General features: G+C 35.5%; 1 protein-coding gene across 3 annotated transcripts in view; it reads left to right on the forward strand.

The window, feature by feature from the left end:
- Positions 1–22,646, forward strand: part of TBC1D4 (TBC1 domain family member 4) — a 174,070-nt gene that overhangs the window by 126,130 nt on the left and 25,294 nt on the right. For 2 of the 3 annotated variants that reach the window (XM_079138917.1, XM_079138919.1), the window contains exons 8-11: positions 1,724–1,843; positions 10,664–10,738; positions 12,032–12,258; positions 14,188–14,352. In XM_079138917.1, the coding sequence (XP_078995043.1) occupies positions 1,724–1,843; positions 10,664–10,738; positions 12,032–12,258; positions 14,188–14,352 (587 nt within the window). The remainder of the gene's footprint in view (positions 1–1,723; positions 1,844–10,663; positions 10,739–12,031; positions 12,259–14,187; positions 14,353–22,646) is intronic. The other variant, XM_079138918.1, reaches the window with a different exon arrangement.

Raw genomic sequence — 22,646 nt, forward strand, 5'->3', positions numbered from 1 at the left:
TGAGGGGATATTTTTTTCCTTGACCTATTTTTGTTTATTTGTGTATTTAGTTAAAATAACAGAAAAAAAAAAAAAAAAAAATGAAAGAAGACTCTTTCCTTTGTGCTCTCAATCTTCTGTACGGCTAAAGTTCTATCAGATTCCCCTCTCTCACCCCCACCCCCGACTGCCACCAGCCTTTTAGGAGTTTAATAGGAAATTTTGGCAAGTACTGGCAGATTGAGATAAAATAATGATAGTTTTAAAACAGAAAAGAACTTATGATTTTTGGTTTAAAAAGAAACACCATGTATTTCATGGTGTAGAGTAAGCATACATTTTTTAGTTGTGTGAAAATCTATTAGTTTTTAAAAATTCATAGGCACATTGTATTTTCTTAAAAGCTTGGATAGCCCAGGTGGTAAAAACAAGGATGAAAACTGAACTTGTCCCTCATGAGTGGCCACCATAGCTGCAGATGGAAGGATGGCTTTTGTGTGCTTATGGTTTAGAATTTATTCCCAGCTGCACAGAGATAAAGTAAGACCACACAGCAGCATCAGAGGGGATCATCACGTGTTTACCTCTTACAGAATGAATTCCCACTGTCGTTAGTTCACCACCTTTCTTGCATCTGTTACTTCTGGAATGATCTGGTGGAGCTGGTGCTGATGTGGGCCTTTATTCCCTCCTGTGTAGACTAGGTGGGAGCCTTTCAGTCTGATTTCCATGACCTTAGGTGTTTTGGAGGTAAATTTCCCTAAAACATGACCTTCACAGGGATGCTTCTCTTCTTTTAAATTTGGATCAGTGCTCTTCCTATTTGCCTGGCACTTAAGACTATTCACATTTTTTTCCTCCAGCCTCGCTTTCTCATTTTACCTTCTATTGTTCCCTTCTATTTTAGCTACTGACTCTGTCCCTTCAGCAATTTAGCTGTTATACTTTTGCCAACAACCACCTATAGCTCTGGGGAAGTCATTTCCCCTGTTCTCAAGCCTGTCTGAATCCTGTGTATCCCTTTCTCTCTGACTGCTGGGACATAACACCAATCTTCATGCTTTCTTCCTTGATACTTACATGTGTTTTGTGTTGTTATTTCTTGCCTCAGAGAATGATAAGCTTTCTTGAAAATTTTGCGTACCTAACGACCATATAGTATGTACCGTAGCCACTTACTTCAGTAGGATGAAATATATGGAGACTCTAATATGCTGAACACATTATATACTCTCATATGGTTTGGTACTCTCAATGAATACTTACAGATATAAAAGATAAATAACCTGCTCACAAATGAAAATGGAATGATATAATAGAGGCATTACTAGAACCAAGTTTTGCTTGCATGCTGCTTTGTTCTTTGGAACTTATTTTCTCTGTTTTGCTTGCTAATTTGGATGTAAAACATGCACCTTTGAAAGAGATGGCGGTACTTTAACTCAAATAACAGCAGAAAAATTGACATTTCAAGTTTAATTTCCATTAAACGAAGCAGAAATATGTTAGTGAAAAGGAAAGTCATGAAGGAAAGATCTTATTTCTGTCTTTTTTATTACTTATAATATTAAGCATTAAACATAATCTTTGTGTTCACACTGTGGAACCTAAATTATTACTTCTTAATGGAGCTACTGTAGAATTTTTGTGTTTTTTAATGACTTAGTTTTAAGTCTATATTTAAAGCCTCATTTAACCTCAAGTATGTCCAAACTAAAATTTCTATGTTTTTCTTTCTCTATAGACTATTTCAAATAGTACAATCCCAGAAAACGCAGCAAGTGGTGGAAGGTTCAAACTTGACATTCTGAAAAATAAAGCAAAGAGATCCTTGACTAGCTCCCTGGAAAATATCTTCTCAAGGGTAAGAGTAAACTGAGGATCTGTTAGTTAAACTTGTCTCTGTTTTCTGTTTTGCTTTATTCTTAGCTAGCTCCCTCAAGATTTACTTAAAAAAGTAAAAAAAAAAAAAAAAAAAACAAAAAACCTATTAGGTTAACTTTAATTTAGTTAACACTTAAGATCATCTATTAAAATAAATTTTCTTTTCAGATCTAGATTTTTTTCTGGGGCCTCTCAAATCTGAAATTGAGCCATAGAGATTTACTAGTAGAGACATGTATAGAAAGGGGTCATAGAATATTGATGCCCAAAACTATAAGAACTTTTTATCATTTATCAGAAACTTAAAAAGAAACCTGCCCTTCATTTGCCCATGCTTAGGGGCTGATATAAAATGCTGAAAATAGCATAAATTAATAGAAATTTTTGTTTCTCATTTAGTAAAATTTACATGGTTCATTTAAATATGGGGGAAAATCTTTTCTACTTCATTTTCCTCTTCCTGAACAATTCTGTCCTAAAGCTGTAAGTCAGCATCTTGGGGCAGAGAGTAGGGGTGGCTCAGAGCAGGGAGACAGAACCCCATGGAGGAGTTTGGAGCTTGGGAGCCAGAGTGGTGAAGAGGCTATTGGCAGAGGAGGGCAGCCTGTTTTGGGGCATGGGAGCCTAAGTGGCCAAGGAGGTCATGGCTGCAGAGAGAAAGGCCCAGCACAGGCAGCAGAGCAGAGTGAAAGGGAGAAGGGTGCCCATACTGGGAGGCAGAGTCCAAGCAGCGTGAGGAAATGCACCTGTCGGGGTGGCAGCCCCGATATGGGGTGTCGTAGCCCTTGGGGTGTCGTAGCCTGAGGGAGGGCGAGGAGAGTATTCATGTGGTGGCAGTTGTGGATCACAGTCACACATAGGGGATGGATCAAATAGGTAAATATGTTTAGGATATGGATTGCAGGGAAAAGAGAACTACATGTATGAAAAGAAGGGAAATCTGAATGAATCCTGTGTTATCAGATTCAGTATGCACACAGAGATGCTTGTGTGTATTTGTGTGTGTATAGTGTGTGTGTGTGTGTATGTGAGTGTGAGCATGTACCTGTAGCCCCTGGCTCTATCCACTGAGAGATCTTAGCAGTCACTCTTCTGAACACATCAGATAATAAGCCTAGTTTGGTGGAATCTGGCATCTGTATTTTGTATCTGTCCTTTTGCACTAGAAGGAACTAGGATCCTAGGAGAAACAGGTAGTTCCAGAGCTTCAGGGAAAATACAACATTTTGGCCTTCTAGATAGTAAAGGAGCACCAAAGAGCTATGGTGATGGTCATAAACAAAACCTTGAAAGGCTGTAACTGGTGACATCTGACAACGGTATGGCTATCATAATAAATGATAGCAATGTAATGATTATATGACCTGTTGCATAAAGTGGGAATCATAAATCTATTCTGAGATGAACTTCAGCACACTGAACGTCTGAGCAAGAGTAGAATACAATAGGGAAATGAGTGACTTCAGAGCAGAGAGGGCTGCCAGACACCACCTTGATCAAGTGATGACTTGAATCTCATCTACAAAGCAACACACTGAAATCCTGTGCCACCTGACGGAATGGACAGAGCACAGCTTCAGTGGTCTGATGGCCACAGAGGCAGCTCTTGAATCTAATCAAGAGAAAACACCAGCAAACCCAGACTGAGGGACAGTCTACAAAATAACAAGCCTGTTATCATTGAAAGTGTCAAGATCCTGAAAGTCAGGAAAAGACTGAGGAATTGTTTAGACTGAAGGAGCCTAAAGAAATGTGAAAACTTGTGGAACAGGAGATTCTGAATCTGACTCTTTGGCTGTGAAGGCTGTTGCTGGGACCAATGGAGTTGGAATGAAGTCTAAGGACAAAATGGTATTAACGTATCAATGTTAGTTTCTTGGTCTTGAAAGTTGCATTTTAATTGTGTAGAATTCTTGAATTCCTTGTTCATAGGAAATGTACACTGAAATATTGCAGGATGAAGGAAACTTATATCCCTCATCCAAATTATTCACTTAATAGTTTTGGGAAAAAATGTTTTGTACTGAGCTATTAACTTTACATTAGAGATTGTTTCAAAATGAAAATGGAAGAATAATTATAGTAAACTTGTTTGTCACATACTTTACAAAGCCCACTCAGGATTTTTGTTTGTTTGTTTGTTTGTTTTGGTTGTTGTTCATATGAATAAATATCTCAGACAATTAATGGGTCATAAATACTACTGTGTACTATCAATAGTACCCATGTCTGTATACTGTATGTTTCATGAAATATTGGATGGGGTGGTAGGTATTTTAATTCCTTTGAACAGTTTCACTAAGTATTATTGATGACTTGCTTTTAAGTTTCTTGACTTTTCTGCTAATACAGGAAGAAAATTTCACCTGTAGTCTATAATTATGTTCTTCAGTAACCTCTACGTGCCTTTGAAGAGGCAGATGGGGTTATAAATTCTTAGACATTGAGAAGGGTTCTGAAGGAGTCATTTAACTCTGTGTGTTCTTTTTGTTTGTTTTGGGATGTTGGGGATGAACCCAGGGACTTGCCACACTAGGCCATGTTGCTTCTAATAACTGTTTAACATTAATAACATTATGAGTCCATACTTAAATAGCTGGATACATTTTGAATTATTCCTTATTTATTCAATACAGCATGAAAGACTTGGTATTCCTAGTTTTCTTTCTTTGCTGGAGCTCAAAACACTTTTACAGGTATTTCTCTTAATGATTGAGAGTCTTCTTATTTTAACAAAAGCCCTGCAGCAAGTATGGTCAGCTGTGAATGTCATTACCTTATCAGTGGAAAACAGACTCTTAGGAAAGAACCTCTAGGAGATTTGTCAGAAATATGTTAATGCACCTGTCCCTAAATTTTTCATGCCATTTTCCTTCAACATTTATAAATTAGTATTCCTCCTTCTGTCTTTCTCTTTTTTTCCTTTTTACCCCCATTTATTATTTATTTTCTTTCTAAAACACAGAAATTAAACAATATCCATTCTTAGTCATCTAGGAACTCTGCTGTATTTGTGTGATTGGAACCAAATTTTAAAATTTATCTTCTATCCCCATAGAAGAGGTGAAAAGGAGATGTTTAGGGTTTTAAGATAGAGTCAGCAAATGCTGTCACTGAGTTAAAGAGGCTTCAGGTCAGGAGTAAGACTTCATTTAAAGGCAACGTAGTGAAGTGGTTCTGCAGCCAGAATGCCTGGTTGGAATCCAGCTTTATCTCTTATTACAGGGTTATGTGGTTTGTTCTCTCCAAAACTGATGTTGAAATTTAATCCTCATGTGAGAGATTAAGAGGTAGAACTAGGTAGGACCCTTAAGAGGTGCTCTCATGAATAAATTAATCCATTCATGCTATTAATGAGTTATTTCTAGAGAGGGTCTGCTATAAAAGTCAGTTTGGTCAGGTCTCTTACAGTTTCCTGTCTCTTGCCATGATTTCCTATCTCTTGCCTCACACCACCTTATGACTCTGATAGCAAGGAGGTCATACCTAGATGTGACCTCTTGACCTTGAACCAGAACTGCGAACCCAAAATAAGCCTCTTTTCTTTATAATTTACCCAGTTGTGGTATTGCATTAAATTAACTTTGTAACTGTATAACTTTATAACTTATCCAATTGTTTTATTGTATTGTGGCATTGTTTTGGACTAAGACACAGGATAACCGAAGTTCCTTCCCCTGTGTACTTCAGTTTCCTCACCTGTGAGATGAAGGCAAGGATGTACTTATTTTGCATAAGGACATGGTGAGGAAGCAATGAGGAGATTTACAGAAAGTGCTTGGAATACTGTCTACTGCCTGGCAGAGAATTCACCAAAATGGTAGCTATGGTTATTAAGACAATTTTGTGTACATATGAGCAGTTAACTCTAAGCTGCTATGTGACTATGTTGGAGAAGTGACTCTTTGAATTCTTACGTTATGTTGATTCTATGATATACTAAGTAGCATTAGTTGGAATTCGCCAACATATAGGTTATACCATTATAAGCTTTCCATTGTAATTCAGTTTTATTGAGTTATGCTGCTGGGAAAAATTGCTAACAATATAGGGCTGAGAAAAGAGTAGATGGCAACATAGAGTTTGACTGGAATCCACATTAGCGGGTTAATAATTCTTCTGCATATGCCCTTTGTGAAACCCTGGCCACATTTGAAGCACCTCAATCCTTAAAGAAGATTCGGAGGACAGGCCTGGAGGATCTAAGAGTTAGACTTTGGAGTTTATTATTTTTTTTTTTTAGAGGATACCTTGACTTGATTTTAATTTTTAATTTTTTTGCCATTAGATTTTAAGTATTCTCACACATAAGCAGCGTTAGTATTATCTGGGAACTTCTTAGGCATCCAAAGTCCTGGCTTCCTTAATCAGAAATTCTAGAGTTGGGTACAGTCATGTGGGTTTGGCCCTTCAAGTGATCCTGATGCCTGGCAAAGTTTGAAAGCCGCTACTCTAGACAAGTCTAATTCTTAAGGTATTAACATCCTAACTAGGGAACCAGCATCCATTAGCATCACCTATCAGAATTTAACCCAGTATTTAGTAAGAATTTTATTGGAAAGATAATTTAAGTAGGTGATCAGGGAACCTGAAGGCATGACCTGGCCCTGGCAAGTTTATATTTATGAATTTGGGCTCCTTATTTCTCTTTTCTAAGCCATGGTTTCACCCTTTGTAAAATGTACATACTAATACTTTATCTTATTGTGAGAATTAAATGTTAGTATGTTGGGAAAAAATGACACTGTTCATCTGATGGGGTATATTCAGCGGTGAGCCCCAAACCTCTGTCATTTACAAAATAGCAAAAGGGTATTCAGAGCATTGTTCTCTTTATCTCCATTTAGTACCTTGGCATCCTGCACAGTACTTGCAGCGCCGCCTTTGAAGTGTCTCTTCCGCATGCCTTGAATTGCTGCGATGACTCTCTTAGCAAGGGCACAGCCATTCTATTTTGGTCAAGGTGGATACTGTAGCTTTTGTGTCCCAAAGTGATGCCAAATGCCATAAATTTTGTGACCTAACAAGGTCTTGCTTGCACCATATGCAGCAGAAAGGACTTGTTTGGAAGGCTGGCAGCTTCCCTTGTTGTATTAAAGGGCATGTAGCAAAAGGGGTTTTGTGTCCTATAACTTGTCATTTCCCCCACCCTGAGTTTTATAGCAGAAGAGTCACACTACAGTCATAGAGTTTAGCTCCTCATGTCCTGCCATTTTATATGGCAAAATATTTTACTTAGCTAACTATAGGTGTTTATGCAATAGGATCCATTTTTAAAAATGCTTAGAAGCTTAGTTCATTAGTACTAAAAAGTGGGTCTGAGGGAAAGGGCGCAACAAATGAATTACCAAATCATAATAGAGTAAAATGCAAGTCCTGTCTGTTCAAAGGTAAGAGATAGAGTTTTGGGTTATGGTTGTTTGTTGCTGTTTCATAAGTGGAAATTTTCCAGAATGGAAATACTTAATATATTGTGTGAGTCATTTTGAAAATCATCCTCATTTCATGCTTTCTTCAGAGTAGTATCCATGGCCAACTTGTGGAAATGAGTGAATTAATAACACTCTTACAGAATAATCTTAAATATGCTGTTTCTTTTTGTGCAAAAACAACACATACATACATGGATAAAATACCTTAATGAGTAAAATATGTCATTTAAATTGCTCTTTTAGTAATGGAAATGACTTGGTACCCATGACTACTTTCTCTATTGTGACCAAATAACATGTTTGAGATATCAGACACGTTGGCATATAAGTAGCCACTAAAAATAGCAGAAAGCAACTTGATGTTTACTATACTTTCCTCTTGGTTACACAACTAACCCAATAATTTATTAGCCACAAATGCAATTCATTATTAAGAATGTTAGTTACAGTTAGCGAAAACTTGATAAGGTTCCTGGATATTTGCAAAATTCCACTTAACCAATTAGGCAAGTTAGTTTTATTTGTGATTCTACATTCATAAAGCTTTATCTTAGGGACGCAGTACTGAGAAGAAGTTTAAGAGCTTCACTTATTAATTGTGCTTCCTCTGTTCATATCACTGCTCTTTTCTTAACTGACTGTGTAAACTTGGACTGTAGAATCTATTAGAACTTCAGTCTCCTTGGCTGTGAAGTTGAACTAATAACTGTACCTACCTCACAGACTTGTGAAGATTAAGTAAGATAATACAGTGTGAAATGTTTACATAGTCTATGGCCCATGATAAGCATTCAGTAATAGTCGATGAAGCTATGAATTTTATTATTGCTATGGTTGTTACACAGAGGACCTATGGAAATAGAAAACTATAATTAGGCCAGATGCCTTGGCTCATGCCTGTAATCCCAGCAACTTGAGTGGCTGAGGCAGGAGGATCCTAAGTTCAAGGCCAGCCTCAGCACCTTAGGCAAGACCTGGTCTCAAAATTTAAAAAGGGGTACAGATGTGACTCAGTGGTAAAGTTCTCCTCAATTCAATCCTCAGTATCAAAAAAAAGAAAAAAAAAGACACTATAATTAGCATAGTATAGATGAATAAATATTGCTTCTGTGAAAACAGGATACTATCCATATAAAGCTGTCACTTGAAAACAAGAAAGAACACTTAAATTTTTTTCTGGTAGGAGACATAAAAAGCAAAATTCAATACAAGTCTGGGAAACTAGAGTTGAAAATTATCTTTTAGAAAATAGAAAGAAATGACAAAATAGTGAAAAATGGAACAAGGTTAAATAGTTAATGAATCAGTCTGGAAACCCAAAAACTGGAAGGTCGGCACTCTAGAAAGAGGACATGCCTACGGGAAATTTTCAAAGATAGAATTTAAAAATTTTTAGAGCTAATGAACATGAGTTTCCAGATTTAATAGGCTCAGAGAGTGCACATTAGAACAGCTGAACAAAAGTCATGCCAAGGCACATCATTGTGAAATTTAGAATACTCAAGGGTAAACTTAGATTCTGTTCCAAAAAGAAATAGCAGGGCATACACACAGGCTCTAGATTGACAAAGCTATTAGATCTCTGAACTGAAGGACACTTGAGCAATACTAACATGTTATAAAGGAAAGTTTCCAACCAGAATTATGTATTCAACCAAATGGGTAATGAAATATAAGCATAGAATAATGACATTCACAGACATGTAAATTAAAATTATCTCCCAGTTTTCCTTTTCTCATGAAACACCTGGAGAATGTCCTTCACCTAAATGAGGAAGTAAACTGAAAAAGAGAAAGATATGAGCTCAAGGAGACAGAAATTCCAACATCGAGGGTAAGAGTAGATTTCTACATTGATAGTGAAGAAAATGCTCAGAAGATCTGTACCGCAGGGCCAAATTGTGGCAAGAAGATGGATCTCTTTAATAACTAGCTCAAAGATAAAGAAAAAAGATCGTATAATTAATGAATTGTGTGGTGGTTGATCATATCCTGATCTGTTGGAGAGTTTTACAATAAATTCATGATTTCTGAGCAGTCATTAGCTCCATGAGAAAGAAAGTGTATAAATATGTAGCTTAGCTGCAAACAGTATTTAAAAAGTCATAATGAGCACAAATTACGGATTTAACTGATATTTGTGTTGTAACTCTATTAAGGGAATAGGGCAAGAAAGAAAAAATTTGTGTGTGTGTGTGTGAGTGTCAGTGGAGAGACTCATCAAGTCTCATCAAGTGTGAAGACTCAGGAATAGTATTATGAACTGAATGTCAGAAGCATCCATAGGAAGCTTTGGGGAGTAGGATTCAAAGTCTGGAGAAGTGGTAGGTGACCTCCATTTTTTAATACAAGCTATACAATTTGACTTTTGAAACTTTGGGCAGATATTACTTTGATTAAAAATTAAAACAAAATTTAGTCTTCTCCATCCCCCAAATTAAACTGATGTGTGGAGACCCTTTAAAATTGTGAAGCACCATGCAGATGTTGTGCATGCTTTTATTTTGTAGTCGCTGTCACATCAATCTGGCTTGTACTTCCCAGTCATTCCTGTAAGAACTTTTCCACGTGTCCTAGGATTTTGTAGAACTCCTCAGTTTGTGCTGTGTCTTTTAAGACCTCCTGAATGATGAGGCTCTTAACCTTGCCTTTGTATTCTCTTTCCTTCATTAGTTGGCTGCAGTTTCTTCCTATGCAAAGTGAGGGGATGAGACAAAATGATCTGTTAGGTCTCATTTTAGATCATCTTTGAAATCCACACCAAAGGACCATACAGAAAGATCAAGAATCAGTTCGCCAGTATTGAAGCTGACTGATATCTAACCTTCTGGAATAAAATGACTTATCAAAGTAGTTTTGCATTATGGGAAAATGAGTAAAGCAAAATTAATAAATTTTAGAAGACACTTTTTCTGTTTTTATTTTTTTAAACCTGTTATAATCCTATAATGTGGTGTTTGATGTCTGTAACACGTGGTGTGGACATTGTATGTATTGAACTTGATCTTTGTAACTTTTCTAGTTTGATGTGCTGTATCCTCTACATATGTGTTTATCTGTATGAGAAGCAGAATTACAGGAGTTCTCACTTGTCACATCGATGAATGATGTTTAACCTTATAACCCAAAAACTTCAAACAGCTTGATCTGAGTATCCTGTTATCTAACAGTTGATTCAGAAATAATGGAAATGGGGACTGTTTCTGTTTATTCTGCCATCATGGATGTTAAAACAGCTGAAAAGTTTGAGACAACCACAGATGGATCAACTTAATGCTCACATGGAGAGGCAACCTCAAATTGCCTTCTGTAGTTTTGAAATAAAAATATAAACTGTATAAGGAGTTACTTTTATTCTCTTCACTCAGGGAGCTAACAGGATGAGAGGTCGGCTTGGAAGTATGGACAGCTTTGAGCGGTCTAACAGTCTTGCTTCGGAGAAGGTATCTAATCTGATCTCCTTTGTTCACTACAAATTGCATTTTAGCAAAAACCAACACGGATATCACAATATGCATGCCTAATTATTTTATTATGAGTTCTTTATGGCTTTGAAAAATGAATATGAGGTTTTGTTGTTTTAAATAAGTAGGTCCTTGCTGTTAACATGCTGGTCTTCATTCAGTGAAGGGACACATGCATCTCTTGCAGGTTATGTCCTCACAGGCTTGTCGCTGTCTGTAGGTAGTATGCTTTGGAGGACAGTGTTCGAGCAACTATTGGTCAGAGCCATAGAAAACCAGCCATTTAATTGCTATACTTCTCTAGTGATTTTTTTTGGTTATGTTGTTCTCTTCCCATATTACCTTTTTCCTCATATTTTATCATTTTAGCTGCAAATTTAGCCTCTGCTCTACCTCATAGATAACTCCCAGCAGGTTTGGTTTCCTGTTTCCTGTATTGTGTAACACGTAACCTGAGGCATAGGCAACCTTTCTTTAATGGAGAAATGTTTAAATATTTTTATTAAACTTTTTGTTGATGGAGTTAGGGACTTAGTCTGACTACATGTGACTCTATTATCCTTAACCCGTGTTTCTCAAGTGAAACCTTTTTACAGTGGTGGCTGTTCTGGGAAGTCTGCATACCTGACTGAATTGAAAGATTTATGGTATCTATTCATGCAATAGGAGATGCATTCCAACATAGCTCACTTTTCTTTCATTTCCTGTTTTTCATGTCTTTTAAAAGAAATTTACCTCAGGGAACATGTAGTGGGATAGAAACATCTAGAGTGAAGGAAGATACCAGGCTTTATTTTATTTTCCCGGAGGCTTTGCCATGAGACTTGGACACTAAGGCATTGTGAAATCATTTTGACAGTCCAGGAAGCATGCAGTGATATGCCACGGAAATTTGGAGATGGGTTAACACAGACTCCACCCTCATTTGGTCATGGTCTCTTTCCATCTCCCCAACAGCAGTGAGAAAAAAAAAAAAAAAGCACAGTAGCTATAGCATTTTACCACAGTGTCAGGGGAAAGAATACCTTTTCTTATCTCTTTCACTTTCTGGCCTATCTTACGGATGCTGTCTTACAGCTGCTTATCAGAAGTGGGCTGTGCTGTGGCGAGACTGATTAGCCTTCACCAGGGATTGAGTAAAAGGAAAAAAAAAATAGTTTTGTCATGACTCAGGAGGAAGAAGAGGCACCCTGTCACCATTGAGCCCTGGGCTTCGGCAGGTCCACTTCGAACCTTGTAGGAAAGAGAGACCCTCTTGTGCTTGTGTTTCAGGACTACTCGCCAGGCGACTCTCCTCCAGGGACACCACCAGCCTCCCCTCTGTCCTCTGCTTGGCAAGCGTTCCCCGAGGAGGATTCTGACTCCCCACAGTTCCGAAGACGGGCACACACGTTCAGCCACCCTCCTTCAAGCACAAAGAGAAAGCTGAATTTGCAGAATGGAAGGGCTCATGGGATGCGCTCCCCTCTGCTGAGGCAGAGCTCCAGCGAGCAGTGCAGGTAAGCCAGGCCTCTCCCTCCAGTGCGAAATCAAATTCCCACGTCACCCTGTATTGGTCACTGTGGAGTCAGGGTGGACTGTGACTCCATGCTGTAGCCAACATTTTAGTTTTTAGGAAGAACATAAAAATAAACTCAGTGATTAAGGGAAGTGGGTCAAGGTCAAAGTGCATCCATAGAGAAGAGTTAATGCATTTTGGATGAAAACTTTTTTTCCCCACACAAGTAGAGAAAACAAGATATCACGCAGTTGTTTTGTCTGAAAACTTACTGGCAACACTTACTACTCAATGTCTTCTTAATGATGGCTGTAAAGAAGCAAAATCAGCAAATTTGAAAATAACAAAGCAGTAGAATTTCCTGTTGGCCTACAGTAAAATTCCAGGTTTTAAAAAAAGTTACCTAAGTTACCTTCATATGTGAGATGATATTTGGCTGTATTTTACTATGTGATAATGCTAAATATAAAAATTACTAGAAATTTTATCTATAAAGAGGACTAAATATACCCTGATTATAGTTGGTGTCCATTAGAAATTATCTTATGTGGTATTTAAAAAATAATTTAATAAAATTATTTGTTGTTTGGTAAGATACAGTAAAAGGAATAAACCTAGAAATGATTCTGTTTCTTGTAGGGCCTAGATCTAAATTATACCTTAGAAATAATTTAGTTTCTCTTCTTCACCTGTGAGTGTGACACAGAAAATAAGGTTGGTTATCAGTTGGAGAAAAAATAAAAACAAAACTTGAAGTAAAAGTTCCAGTAAAAGGCTAATACTTGATATCAAATGTTATCAAATTTACTAACAGTCTTTTAAGATTACAGTTTTACTCCCATTTTCTGAATGATTTTAAAATCTACAATTAGGTATTTATGGTATGAAAAAACATTTTTCTTCAAATTGTTTTGTGTGTGAAGGAGATTAAGTATTTGTTGGTAACCATGATTATAAAAAAAGGATTATTTATGATTTTATATTTACCCAACATGATAAATCTCTCTTTTTCCCAGGAATAATTACTTTTAAAAATGTTATTGTATTTTTTTATACCTTTATTTATTTATTTTTATGTGGTGCTGAGGATCAAACCCAGTGCCTCACACATGCTAGGCAAGTGCTCTACCACTGAGCCACCACCCCAGTCCCAGGAACAATCACTTTTAAGAATTAAAACCATCAGTTATTTTAGACTGTAAATGGTATTTCGGTTCTTCCCCCATGTTTTTGTACATTTTGTAATGTATAAGTTCAAATAATTTCTATCAATATAAAATGTCATTTATGTCCTTATAAAAACTTGCCACACAAATTATCATCTGTAAAAGGAAAAAGAGCTGCGTGGGAGACTTAAGGCTCTGGATTAAACCATGGTGGCACCAATTCACAGGCTTCACGCCGCCGATAATGTTTGTTAAGCCAGAGGTATTATGGTGACTTCCAACAAGCAAACATGTTGCTGTCAAAGTTAGTTAGAAGGGTTTATGTTCTTTAAAATAGTCTTGAACTGCTCATAGTCAGTTTTTCCTTCTGGACCTTGTTTTCCTGTAATTATTTGTGCTTTCTTAGTTTTTCCCTTTGAAGTATCTTTTGCATGTAAACACAAGCACTTTTTATCCTAAAATTGTTAAGAATTTTTAAAGAGATAAACACAGATGGATAACGATACTGCATAGACGAGGAATTCTACTTGTGAAAGAATGACAGTTCAGACTTGGTCACCTCAACAGAGAACTGCATGCTTTTTCTTTTTTCTTTCTTTCTTTCTTTCTTTTTTTTTTTTTTTTTTGAGTATAAGATTCAGCCCTGAGCCTTTAAAGGAAAGGTTAAATTACTAGCAAGAACCTGTTTATATGCTTTTTCATAGTGAATGAAGATTTTGCTAAAATATAAATTAAGACAAATTTGCTGTATTTTCTGTACTCAGCATTCTTCCACCAGTTCGACGCATGCACAAGGAGAATAATTCTTCCTCCAGTCTTCCAAGTCTTCACACTTCCTTCTCTGCCCCTTCCTTCACTGCCCCCTCTTTCCTGAAAAACTTTTACCAGAATTCAGGTAGACTGTCCCCACAATATGAAAATGAAATCAGGTGAGATCAGTGTCCTCTGTTTGCAAAGCAAAATTTTCTGCAGTGATATACTGATAAGTTACTAAAAAGTGGCTGATTAATTTTGGAGTGACATTTATGCATCCTTCTGTGTGCTTGTTCTAATCTGTTTCTAATATTGTCAACTTTAATTCCAGTTAATTTTATTAAGAAAGCTTTTAAAATGAATTGTTTCAAATCTTTTTATGACGTGATTGTCTTTTTGAATTAATTTTTTTTGTATTATTTATTTCTTTGCCATGGAGCCCAGAGTCTAAACTTAGTATCGTTTGGAGTAAGACCTGGCACTAACACATACTAAGTAAACCTGCCCAATCATGCCTTTTTTTTTTTTTTTAAGCTTCTCTGGATGTTTTATGGAACCCCAAAACCACTGATTACAACAACTGTACTAACAGTTTAAATAAAGTATGTCTTAATTTCTTAAGTATGTAAAAATATTTCCAAGGTACTTTTTTGATTTTTCAATGACAAACTTAATTTTCTGAGTCTTAATGTACATCAAATAAATGGGTACAGGATCATATTGATATCAACTCTAATGAGTTAGCATAAAGGATCTCTTGAATCTTGTGGCTATTCTATTTTGTTTCATTTTTGTCCCCAGTAGGGAAAACGTGTAGCCTGTGAAAAGTTTTGCTTGCCTTTTTAGCTATGCAAAATTAGATGTGGTTATTCTTGGAGAAATGCCTCTTTTTAAAATGGAAATTATACATGAAATTATACCAGTCATTCGAATTCTTAGTGAAGTGTTGCATAGCTCTGGAATGTGATGGGCTAAGCAGGTACCCTTTAAAGAAGTTATTGTTGGCCTAAGAAGTCTGTGACATGCATTCCTTTTTGATCTAGTTTGACTCCCATATTTTTATTGATGTATAGTATTCTATTTGATGCACTACAGTTATCTATCCTCTTGATGATGACATTTGGGTTTGCTTCTAGTTGTTTGATAATTGACAATTTTTGTGGTCAAGGAGAGGAATGCATGTTTCAGGCAGACTTTGTGCCACTAAAATCTTCTTGAATATTCTTTTGGCCTATTTTATTTTAGATTTAGGATATTCTAAAAATTAGCACTGTAACTAGGTAACCCTCATTAGCTAGTTAAGTTAGGCTAACACTTGAGTTATTTCCAAGTATCTTTTAACATAAGTGCCAATTTTTTCACTCTAAGAAATATAATTAATATTGGATTATATAATTATGATTCTGAATTTTGCTCTGAATTAATACAGAGAGATATTCAAATGCTGAATCTGATTTTCAGTGAAGAAAGTAGATGAAATAGTTTATTTTATTTTAAAAAGTTTTCAGGGACAGCCTTGTGGGAGAAGTTGCAAAGGAAGGTAGTCACAAAAAGTAGCCCTAATATATATGGAATATACAGTGGACTTAGAGAACCAAGACTGTACATGCATAAAAGTATCAGTTTATCTTATCTCTATAATACTGCCTTCTAATAAGAATGCAGCACTTTGAATCAAAGCTTGTTTCAGTTTTTTATTGTTATACTAGTTAGAGTGAGCATAGGAAGAATCCCAGTTTCTTTCCTAAACAATTAGAGATAGCCATTGAAAAGGTCAAAGGTTGACTATAAATAGGATGTGGAGTCAAAAGAAGTGGCTTATTTTTAAAAAAGATTGCATATATTGTTTAATAAGGTTATGTGTTTGTTTTCAGGAATTTCTGCTTAGGTCTGTGTAGTATTATAACTACTAGTGTCAGAGTCCTTGATACCTCCTCCAAACCGAAGGATTTAGTTTTAGGTTCACCTTTTGGTAGCTACATTGTTTGAAGGGTTGTATTTAAAATACAGAGAACTTCTCAATTTGCGGGATCTAAAAATCACTGTTTTCGGCACTATTAAATGTTTTTCTTGGTTATGAGAAATTCTAAAAACCAGAGAGTAGTTTTGTTTTTTCTTTTTAACGCTTTTCTATATTCTTTTAGTTTGACAGAATAGGATCAATAGGCCAAAAGTATACTTAAAAAATAAAAACTTTTCCTTGAAAAGTGCACTGATTGTAAGTATACAGCTCAGTGGATCATCACAGAGTACACAGCACTGTATCACCTCTGCCTGGGCAATAAGTGGAAAGTTGCCAGTGCCCCGTGCTACTCTCTTCTTCCCATCCTATCACCCCCATGCTGGCCTCATATCATAGGTTAGTTTTGACTGATTTTGAGTGTTATATAAGTGGGATGATACAGCATCTGCTCCTTTTATATTTGGCTTCTTTCACTGACTTTAGGTTGTGAGATTCATTCCTGTTTTTATGTGTACTTTATTCATTTTTAATACTATAGAGTATTTCATTTACTAGATCACAATTTATTTATGCTCTTTTGAATGGACATTTGGTTGTTTCTAGGCTTTTGCTCTGGAAAAGAGTTCTGCCTTGACTATTATCTACATATAATTAGTTGTATATATGCATTATTGGTGAGTACCTACCCAGTAGTAAAGTTATTGGACAAAATGCACATTATTTTAACTAGTAAGTGACGTAGACATAAATTCACTAGTTGCAATCTTGGAGAGAGTTGTTTTGTGTTTGTACTTTGAAATAATTTCAAATTTATAGAGAAGTTGCAAAAATAGAGGACTCCTTTTAATCCTTTATCTAGATTAATCTGTTTTGATATTTTGCTACATTTGTGTATCATTCTCTTTGTCTATGTACATATCTATTTCTGTATTATGTGCATATACATATTTCTTCATTCTGCACTATTTGTGAATAGGTTGCATGTATCATGTCCTTTACTCTTAATACTTGAGAGTGTATTTCCCAAGAACAAAGATATTCAAGAGCTTGGTTTAATCCAGTGGTTTCTGAACTGTGCATCTCACATTGCCACTTGTTTCAGAGAGACCATCATGTATACAGATTACCATGATTTCTGGAACTATTCAGAATGAGGGAAGGAGGTTCATACTTGTAATTACCAATTGTAATTTTCTTGTCACTTGGTACCTAATATCTTTTTGGTTGCATAAAATGGATCTCAAATATGCATAACCAAGAAAGGAATAGTATAGGATGGGATGTGGGCTAACAATACTATTACTTTTTAAAAAGAATATTTATTTGTAAATTTAACTTCAGGTTAGGCATACTTCTTCAGGACCACTGTCCTGAATTACTGCTGAGAAAAAGGAACAAAGATCTTTTTAATATCATGGTTTTGTTGGCTAGTAGATTAATTTGCACAAAATTAAAATGATGAAAGGGAATAAGTACATTTTTTGTTTTATCAGACTTTGAATTCATTTTTGAAAATTTAACACTTCACCATTCAGTGGTTAAATTATAATTGTGTATGATGGTATATTTTTGTGATACGTATATCCTTTCTGTCAACACGCATTTTTATTACTCCTTATAACTGCTTCTGAGGTTTTAAACTGATATTTAAAAAATCATTTGTATTGAAGTTCATTGGTCAAAAGTAAATGATAGTTTTTAAAAAAGCTACAGTAATTACTTTTATTTACTTATAAAACTTTCATGAGAAAATAAGATTTTTTGCTGATGAAGTACTTGTGGTATGGCTTTGGTTTTATAGTTTTCTTGTATTCATTGATAAAAGTAGTCCAACTGTCTGTTATGGTTCATTGTTGAAGTAATCTTGTTGATGACTTAAGGAAATGCATTTTTATTCTAAGTCCTGATCTTGGGCATATATCTCTCTGCTAATACTTTCCTTGTTTTCCTGTTGTACTAGACAGGACACTGCTTCAGAATCAAGGTGATTAGAGATTACATATTTTCATTTATAAAATTCACAGATTCTCCTACTGAATGTCATAATTAGTCCAAGGAGCAGTGTTGGTTTTCTCCTGAATGCATGCTGTCATCCTGGGTGCTAAGTCTACATAGAAGGGAACGTGTGATCTTGGTATAATTAAAGGTCACAAATCACTATATAAAGTGTGGTTTGCAAGCAGAAATCCTGTTTCTACTTTATTCCATGTTGAAATTTCCTTAGAACTGGACTGTGGCCTTCAATCAAAGCCTAATCTTAATTTTAAAGTAATAAAAGTTTAGTTGGGAGACACATATTGTTTATATAAGGAGTTTCTTTCAAGTCCCAAGAAGATGCAGAAATGAGCATCCTAAAGAATCTGGTTTTCATGTGAAGAGGAGTATTAATTTTTTGTATTCCTTTTAATTTCTGTCACTGTGAGACACTGCTAAAGCCTTGTGGATGTCCCATTGATCCAGACACAGGAAAACTTCTCATTCCTTATTATGAATACCTCACCATACCTTAGTGACAGCTTTTCCTTGGTTTCCCCTGCACTCTGTGCAAAATGTCCAGAATCACTGTTCAACAACTTAGCTGCAAACATTTATGTGCTTTGTTCCTGTTTCTACACTTTGCCTATATCACAAGCCTCATGAGAAACATGTGTCCATCTTATTATTTGGGGCCACTAACATTTAGATTTCTTGGTAGCTGCAGTAAAAACAGTATTATAGATTGTTCTGGAAAGCCATCAAGGAGAGAAAAATCCTCAGAGAACTATTTTGGTCATCTTGCTAAGACAAAAATTGATTTTTTTTTTTTTTTTTTGAGACTTGTAATTGACCTACACATTTTTTCCCCTTTTGCTTTTTTGGTGATTGGATATGTGACCATTTAAAGTACTTTTTATCTGTTTTCAAAAGTCTAGTACAGATGTTTGTTTTGTTTTGTACCCTTTTAGGTTTTACCATGGGCATAACACTAGATTCGTTTACTACTTTTAGAGATTGTGTGGCCTATAGTTTCCTTATTTTACACATGGTTAGATTGAGCCCCACAGAGGTTTCCTATTTGGTGGGTATCATTTTCTTTATCTTAAGTTATGAGGATGTAAATAAACATATGTACCACACAGAGATGTTTTAAATTCCGATGTACAAAACATTTTTTAAGTATCTGCATTCAGTGTGTAGAGTTCAGGAAATAAAACTCTTTGTTCTCCTCCCTCTTTTTTCCTACACATTGTTCCACTGACTAATCTATCTCTTTCGACTCACAGCTCAGGTACCACTTATTGATTTCCACTAGACTGGTTCAATCTCAGTGTTACTTAATTAGTAAAGATTTTCCATAGGCTGACAGATGTGTACCTAGTAGAAAAGCAGAACTTATATATAAACTCTTAACTGCACCTGAGGCAATTATGAGTTAAATTGTACTGTGATCCTGTGGAATAAAACTAAAAAAATTTTTTACCAGTATGTTATTCTATGCAGGCTTGAAGGCATGGACAAAGAAAGCTTCTTCAGCTTTCTATTAAATAGTTGCTATCAGATTAATCACATTTTGTTCTGTCTTGAGTTGTAATGGGCTGTAATCCAGGTAGATTTAGCTAGTGTGTAGTCATTTATTTGGGCTTTGTGATGCTGGTAGTTTAAGTTTGGTGCTAGGGAGTTGGGTAGTGGGGTAGGAGGCTGTCTGCTGCGCAGCAGAATACATCTGTAAAACTGGTAGAAGAATTGATCTTTACACAGAATGTATCTGTGTTGGCCTAGTAGGAAAGTGACTTAAAATACCTTCATCAGGTACGATGTTCAGTGAGTTGATTCCTATCAAAGCAGGCACATGTGCATTAAAAGTTCTGTTAACTTAAGAAGTATGTTAACAGTTGATGCAATGAAAATTACAACTGTTCAAGGACATATTCAGAAGTCATCTTGTAACTTTAGGGAATTCTTATTTTATCCATAACTTTCAATAGATGCAAAATGTCCCTCTCAGCCTACACGATGATAATGTATAACGTGGGTTATTTTCTCCCTTTGTAAAGCCCATATTTGTGTTCATGGATTGTGGTTCTCAGTTAATTGACAAACAGTAGTAGGAAGTACATATAGAATACACCAACACAGAACTGGGTGAGAATTCTCCAAGTTGTACTTTCTTCCTAGTTATTCATTTTTTATATCATTAATTTCTGCTAGAGGAAATATTGGCACAGAAGACTTTTCCTGAATATGCTTTTTTTGGGGGGAAGCAATTTAATAATATACATGTTTATACTTTAAAGCACAGATGAAGGAGGCAAAAGATTATATGGAAAAATAAGGGAATGTCTATGATTTGTTTCATTATTCAAAAATGTGAAGATGATTAAAAAAGCAATATATGTATATTTTATATTAAGCTGTTTTGCTTAAAATCAAGAATATACCTTATGAATTGCATTTATTTCAAAGCAAAGAAACAGAAGTGAGATGTTTATACAAATAAAGCACCTAATAGTGCTTTGAATTTAGTTCTCTGCTGAAATAGATCATTCCATTAAAAAGTGAAAAAATTTATCCAACCAAGAGACTTATTGTTGATTGAGACTAATTTTTTTTCCACCCCAAATACACAGAAACCTGGGGGTCCTGGCAGTTTTATTTTTATGTTCTGTAGAGTTTTGCAGGAACTAATGCAGAGTATTTACACTGGTGTTATAAAGCACAGTGCCTCAATTTTGGATTCTGGATTGCCTGGTTTTGAGTCCTGGCTCCATTGCTTATCATTTGTGTGACTGTGGGCAAGTTACCTAGATTCTTTCTACCTCAGGTTTCTTACCAAAAATGGGAAGAGTAATAACACCTACCCTGGATGGTTGCTGTGAGGACGAAATTAATTCATACTTGTAAGATGATTACAAGCCTGCCATTATTACTATTACAGTAGACACCATGTTGTTGTCTTCATATGTTCGCTCAGAAAGTAGACATTATACTTGACCTCCATGCTAAGTTTAATTAAAGAAGTTAAAGTGAAAATGAATGTTGTAGCAAAATAGAGAAATGAAAACAAAAGAAATATCACCTCCCAGTGTAGTTTCCAAGTTGAGACTCAGGAATTTCAACGTACAGTGTTTCATATGGTTTTGATTCTTGAAATTGCCACCTTAAGAGTGCATATTGTCAGCTACATCCATGAGCAGCTGTCAGTTGCACATGAGCATGACTAACTGAAACCTTATCTGGAACCTGAATTTCTAATACATGTCTCCTCTTATGAAATGGAGCGGATTAGCTTTTACCGATTTGTGCAACCAAACTACTTTTTGAGGATGTAGTTTTTTAGTACAGGATAGGATCAATGATATGTTATGTAAGTTCCCCTTCTTGGTGTATTATTGTCTTTTATTTTGACTACTAATTTTTGGCTATTACTGGTTATTAAGTTCCAGACATGGGTAGAAAGTTTTTCATTTAGTAGTTTATTCAGATTACAGGTTTAAAAATTTAGAAGTCATGCAATTTTTAAATATATAGGAGTGGGCTAATGTCAGGGTAATTTTTGCAACTAGTTTATAACATATTCCTCCCAAAGCTTGAATTTTGCAGGCAGTAATGAAACTGAGATGGGTACTGCTCACTTTTGAGTACTTTCTAGACACTTAATGTATCATAACAGTGAATTTTTTTAAAAAAAGGATGTTTTCATTTCAGCATAAAAATATGAACATTTCAGAATCCTTTCATTTGATTTACTCTGGTTTTGTTTATTAGAGCTACTAGAAAATCAGGAGAAATGAATACTTGTAGAACATTTACCCTGTGAGGCATTGAAATAGGTACTTTAACAAAAGTATTTCATTTATATTGCAAAGCATAAATTATAAATTTGAAGCCCTCCTATAGGGAAGGAACTATACTTGCTAGGAAAAAAAGGTACTTTTTGTTGTTGATTAACAGTCTTGTCATTTTCTATCCTAACAATGCCATCAACAGCTCAGTCTGTACTTTTGGGAAACAGTTACTAGAACTTTCTGCCATAAAGATTTAAAGTCATGACTGCTAATAAATTAAGAAGGTAAATCTCTGCCAGTATTTTTTCCTCCATTTTACTTAAGCTTCTGAGTTAATATTTCATATGATTGTATAAAACATTAATTTATTCAAGGGTCATTTCTTGAGTGCTTACTGTTTATTACAGTAGGAGCTAGCAATTTACCCCTGAACTGGGTATTTAGCAAATAACTCAGGTCTGATACTGGTACAAATGTTAAGATATAGAGTACTCTAAGAGATTTATCAAGATGTACCCATTATATAGAGAACATTTGAATCCAGAATAAGAAATATTTGAATTACAGCTTTCCAAAGGAGAAGTAAAGGTAAATCTATTTATTTAGCATAGTAGGGAGTTTTGAACCTTGGACACCTAATAAGGTTATAATTTTATGTAGGATACATAATCTGACTATATTGAAATGTATGCCTCAGCTACTTCCTAAAATAGCATAATACAACATGGCACTTTCTATCCGC

This window comes from Sciurus vulgaris, assembly GCF_902686455.1.
Source record: "Sciurus vulgaris genome assembly, chromosome: 4".
NCBI lineage: Eukaryota > Metazoa > Chordata > Mammalia > Rodentia > Sciuridae > Sciurus > Sciurus vulgaris.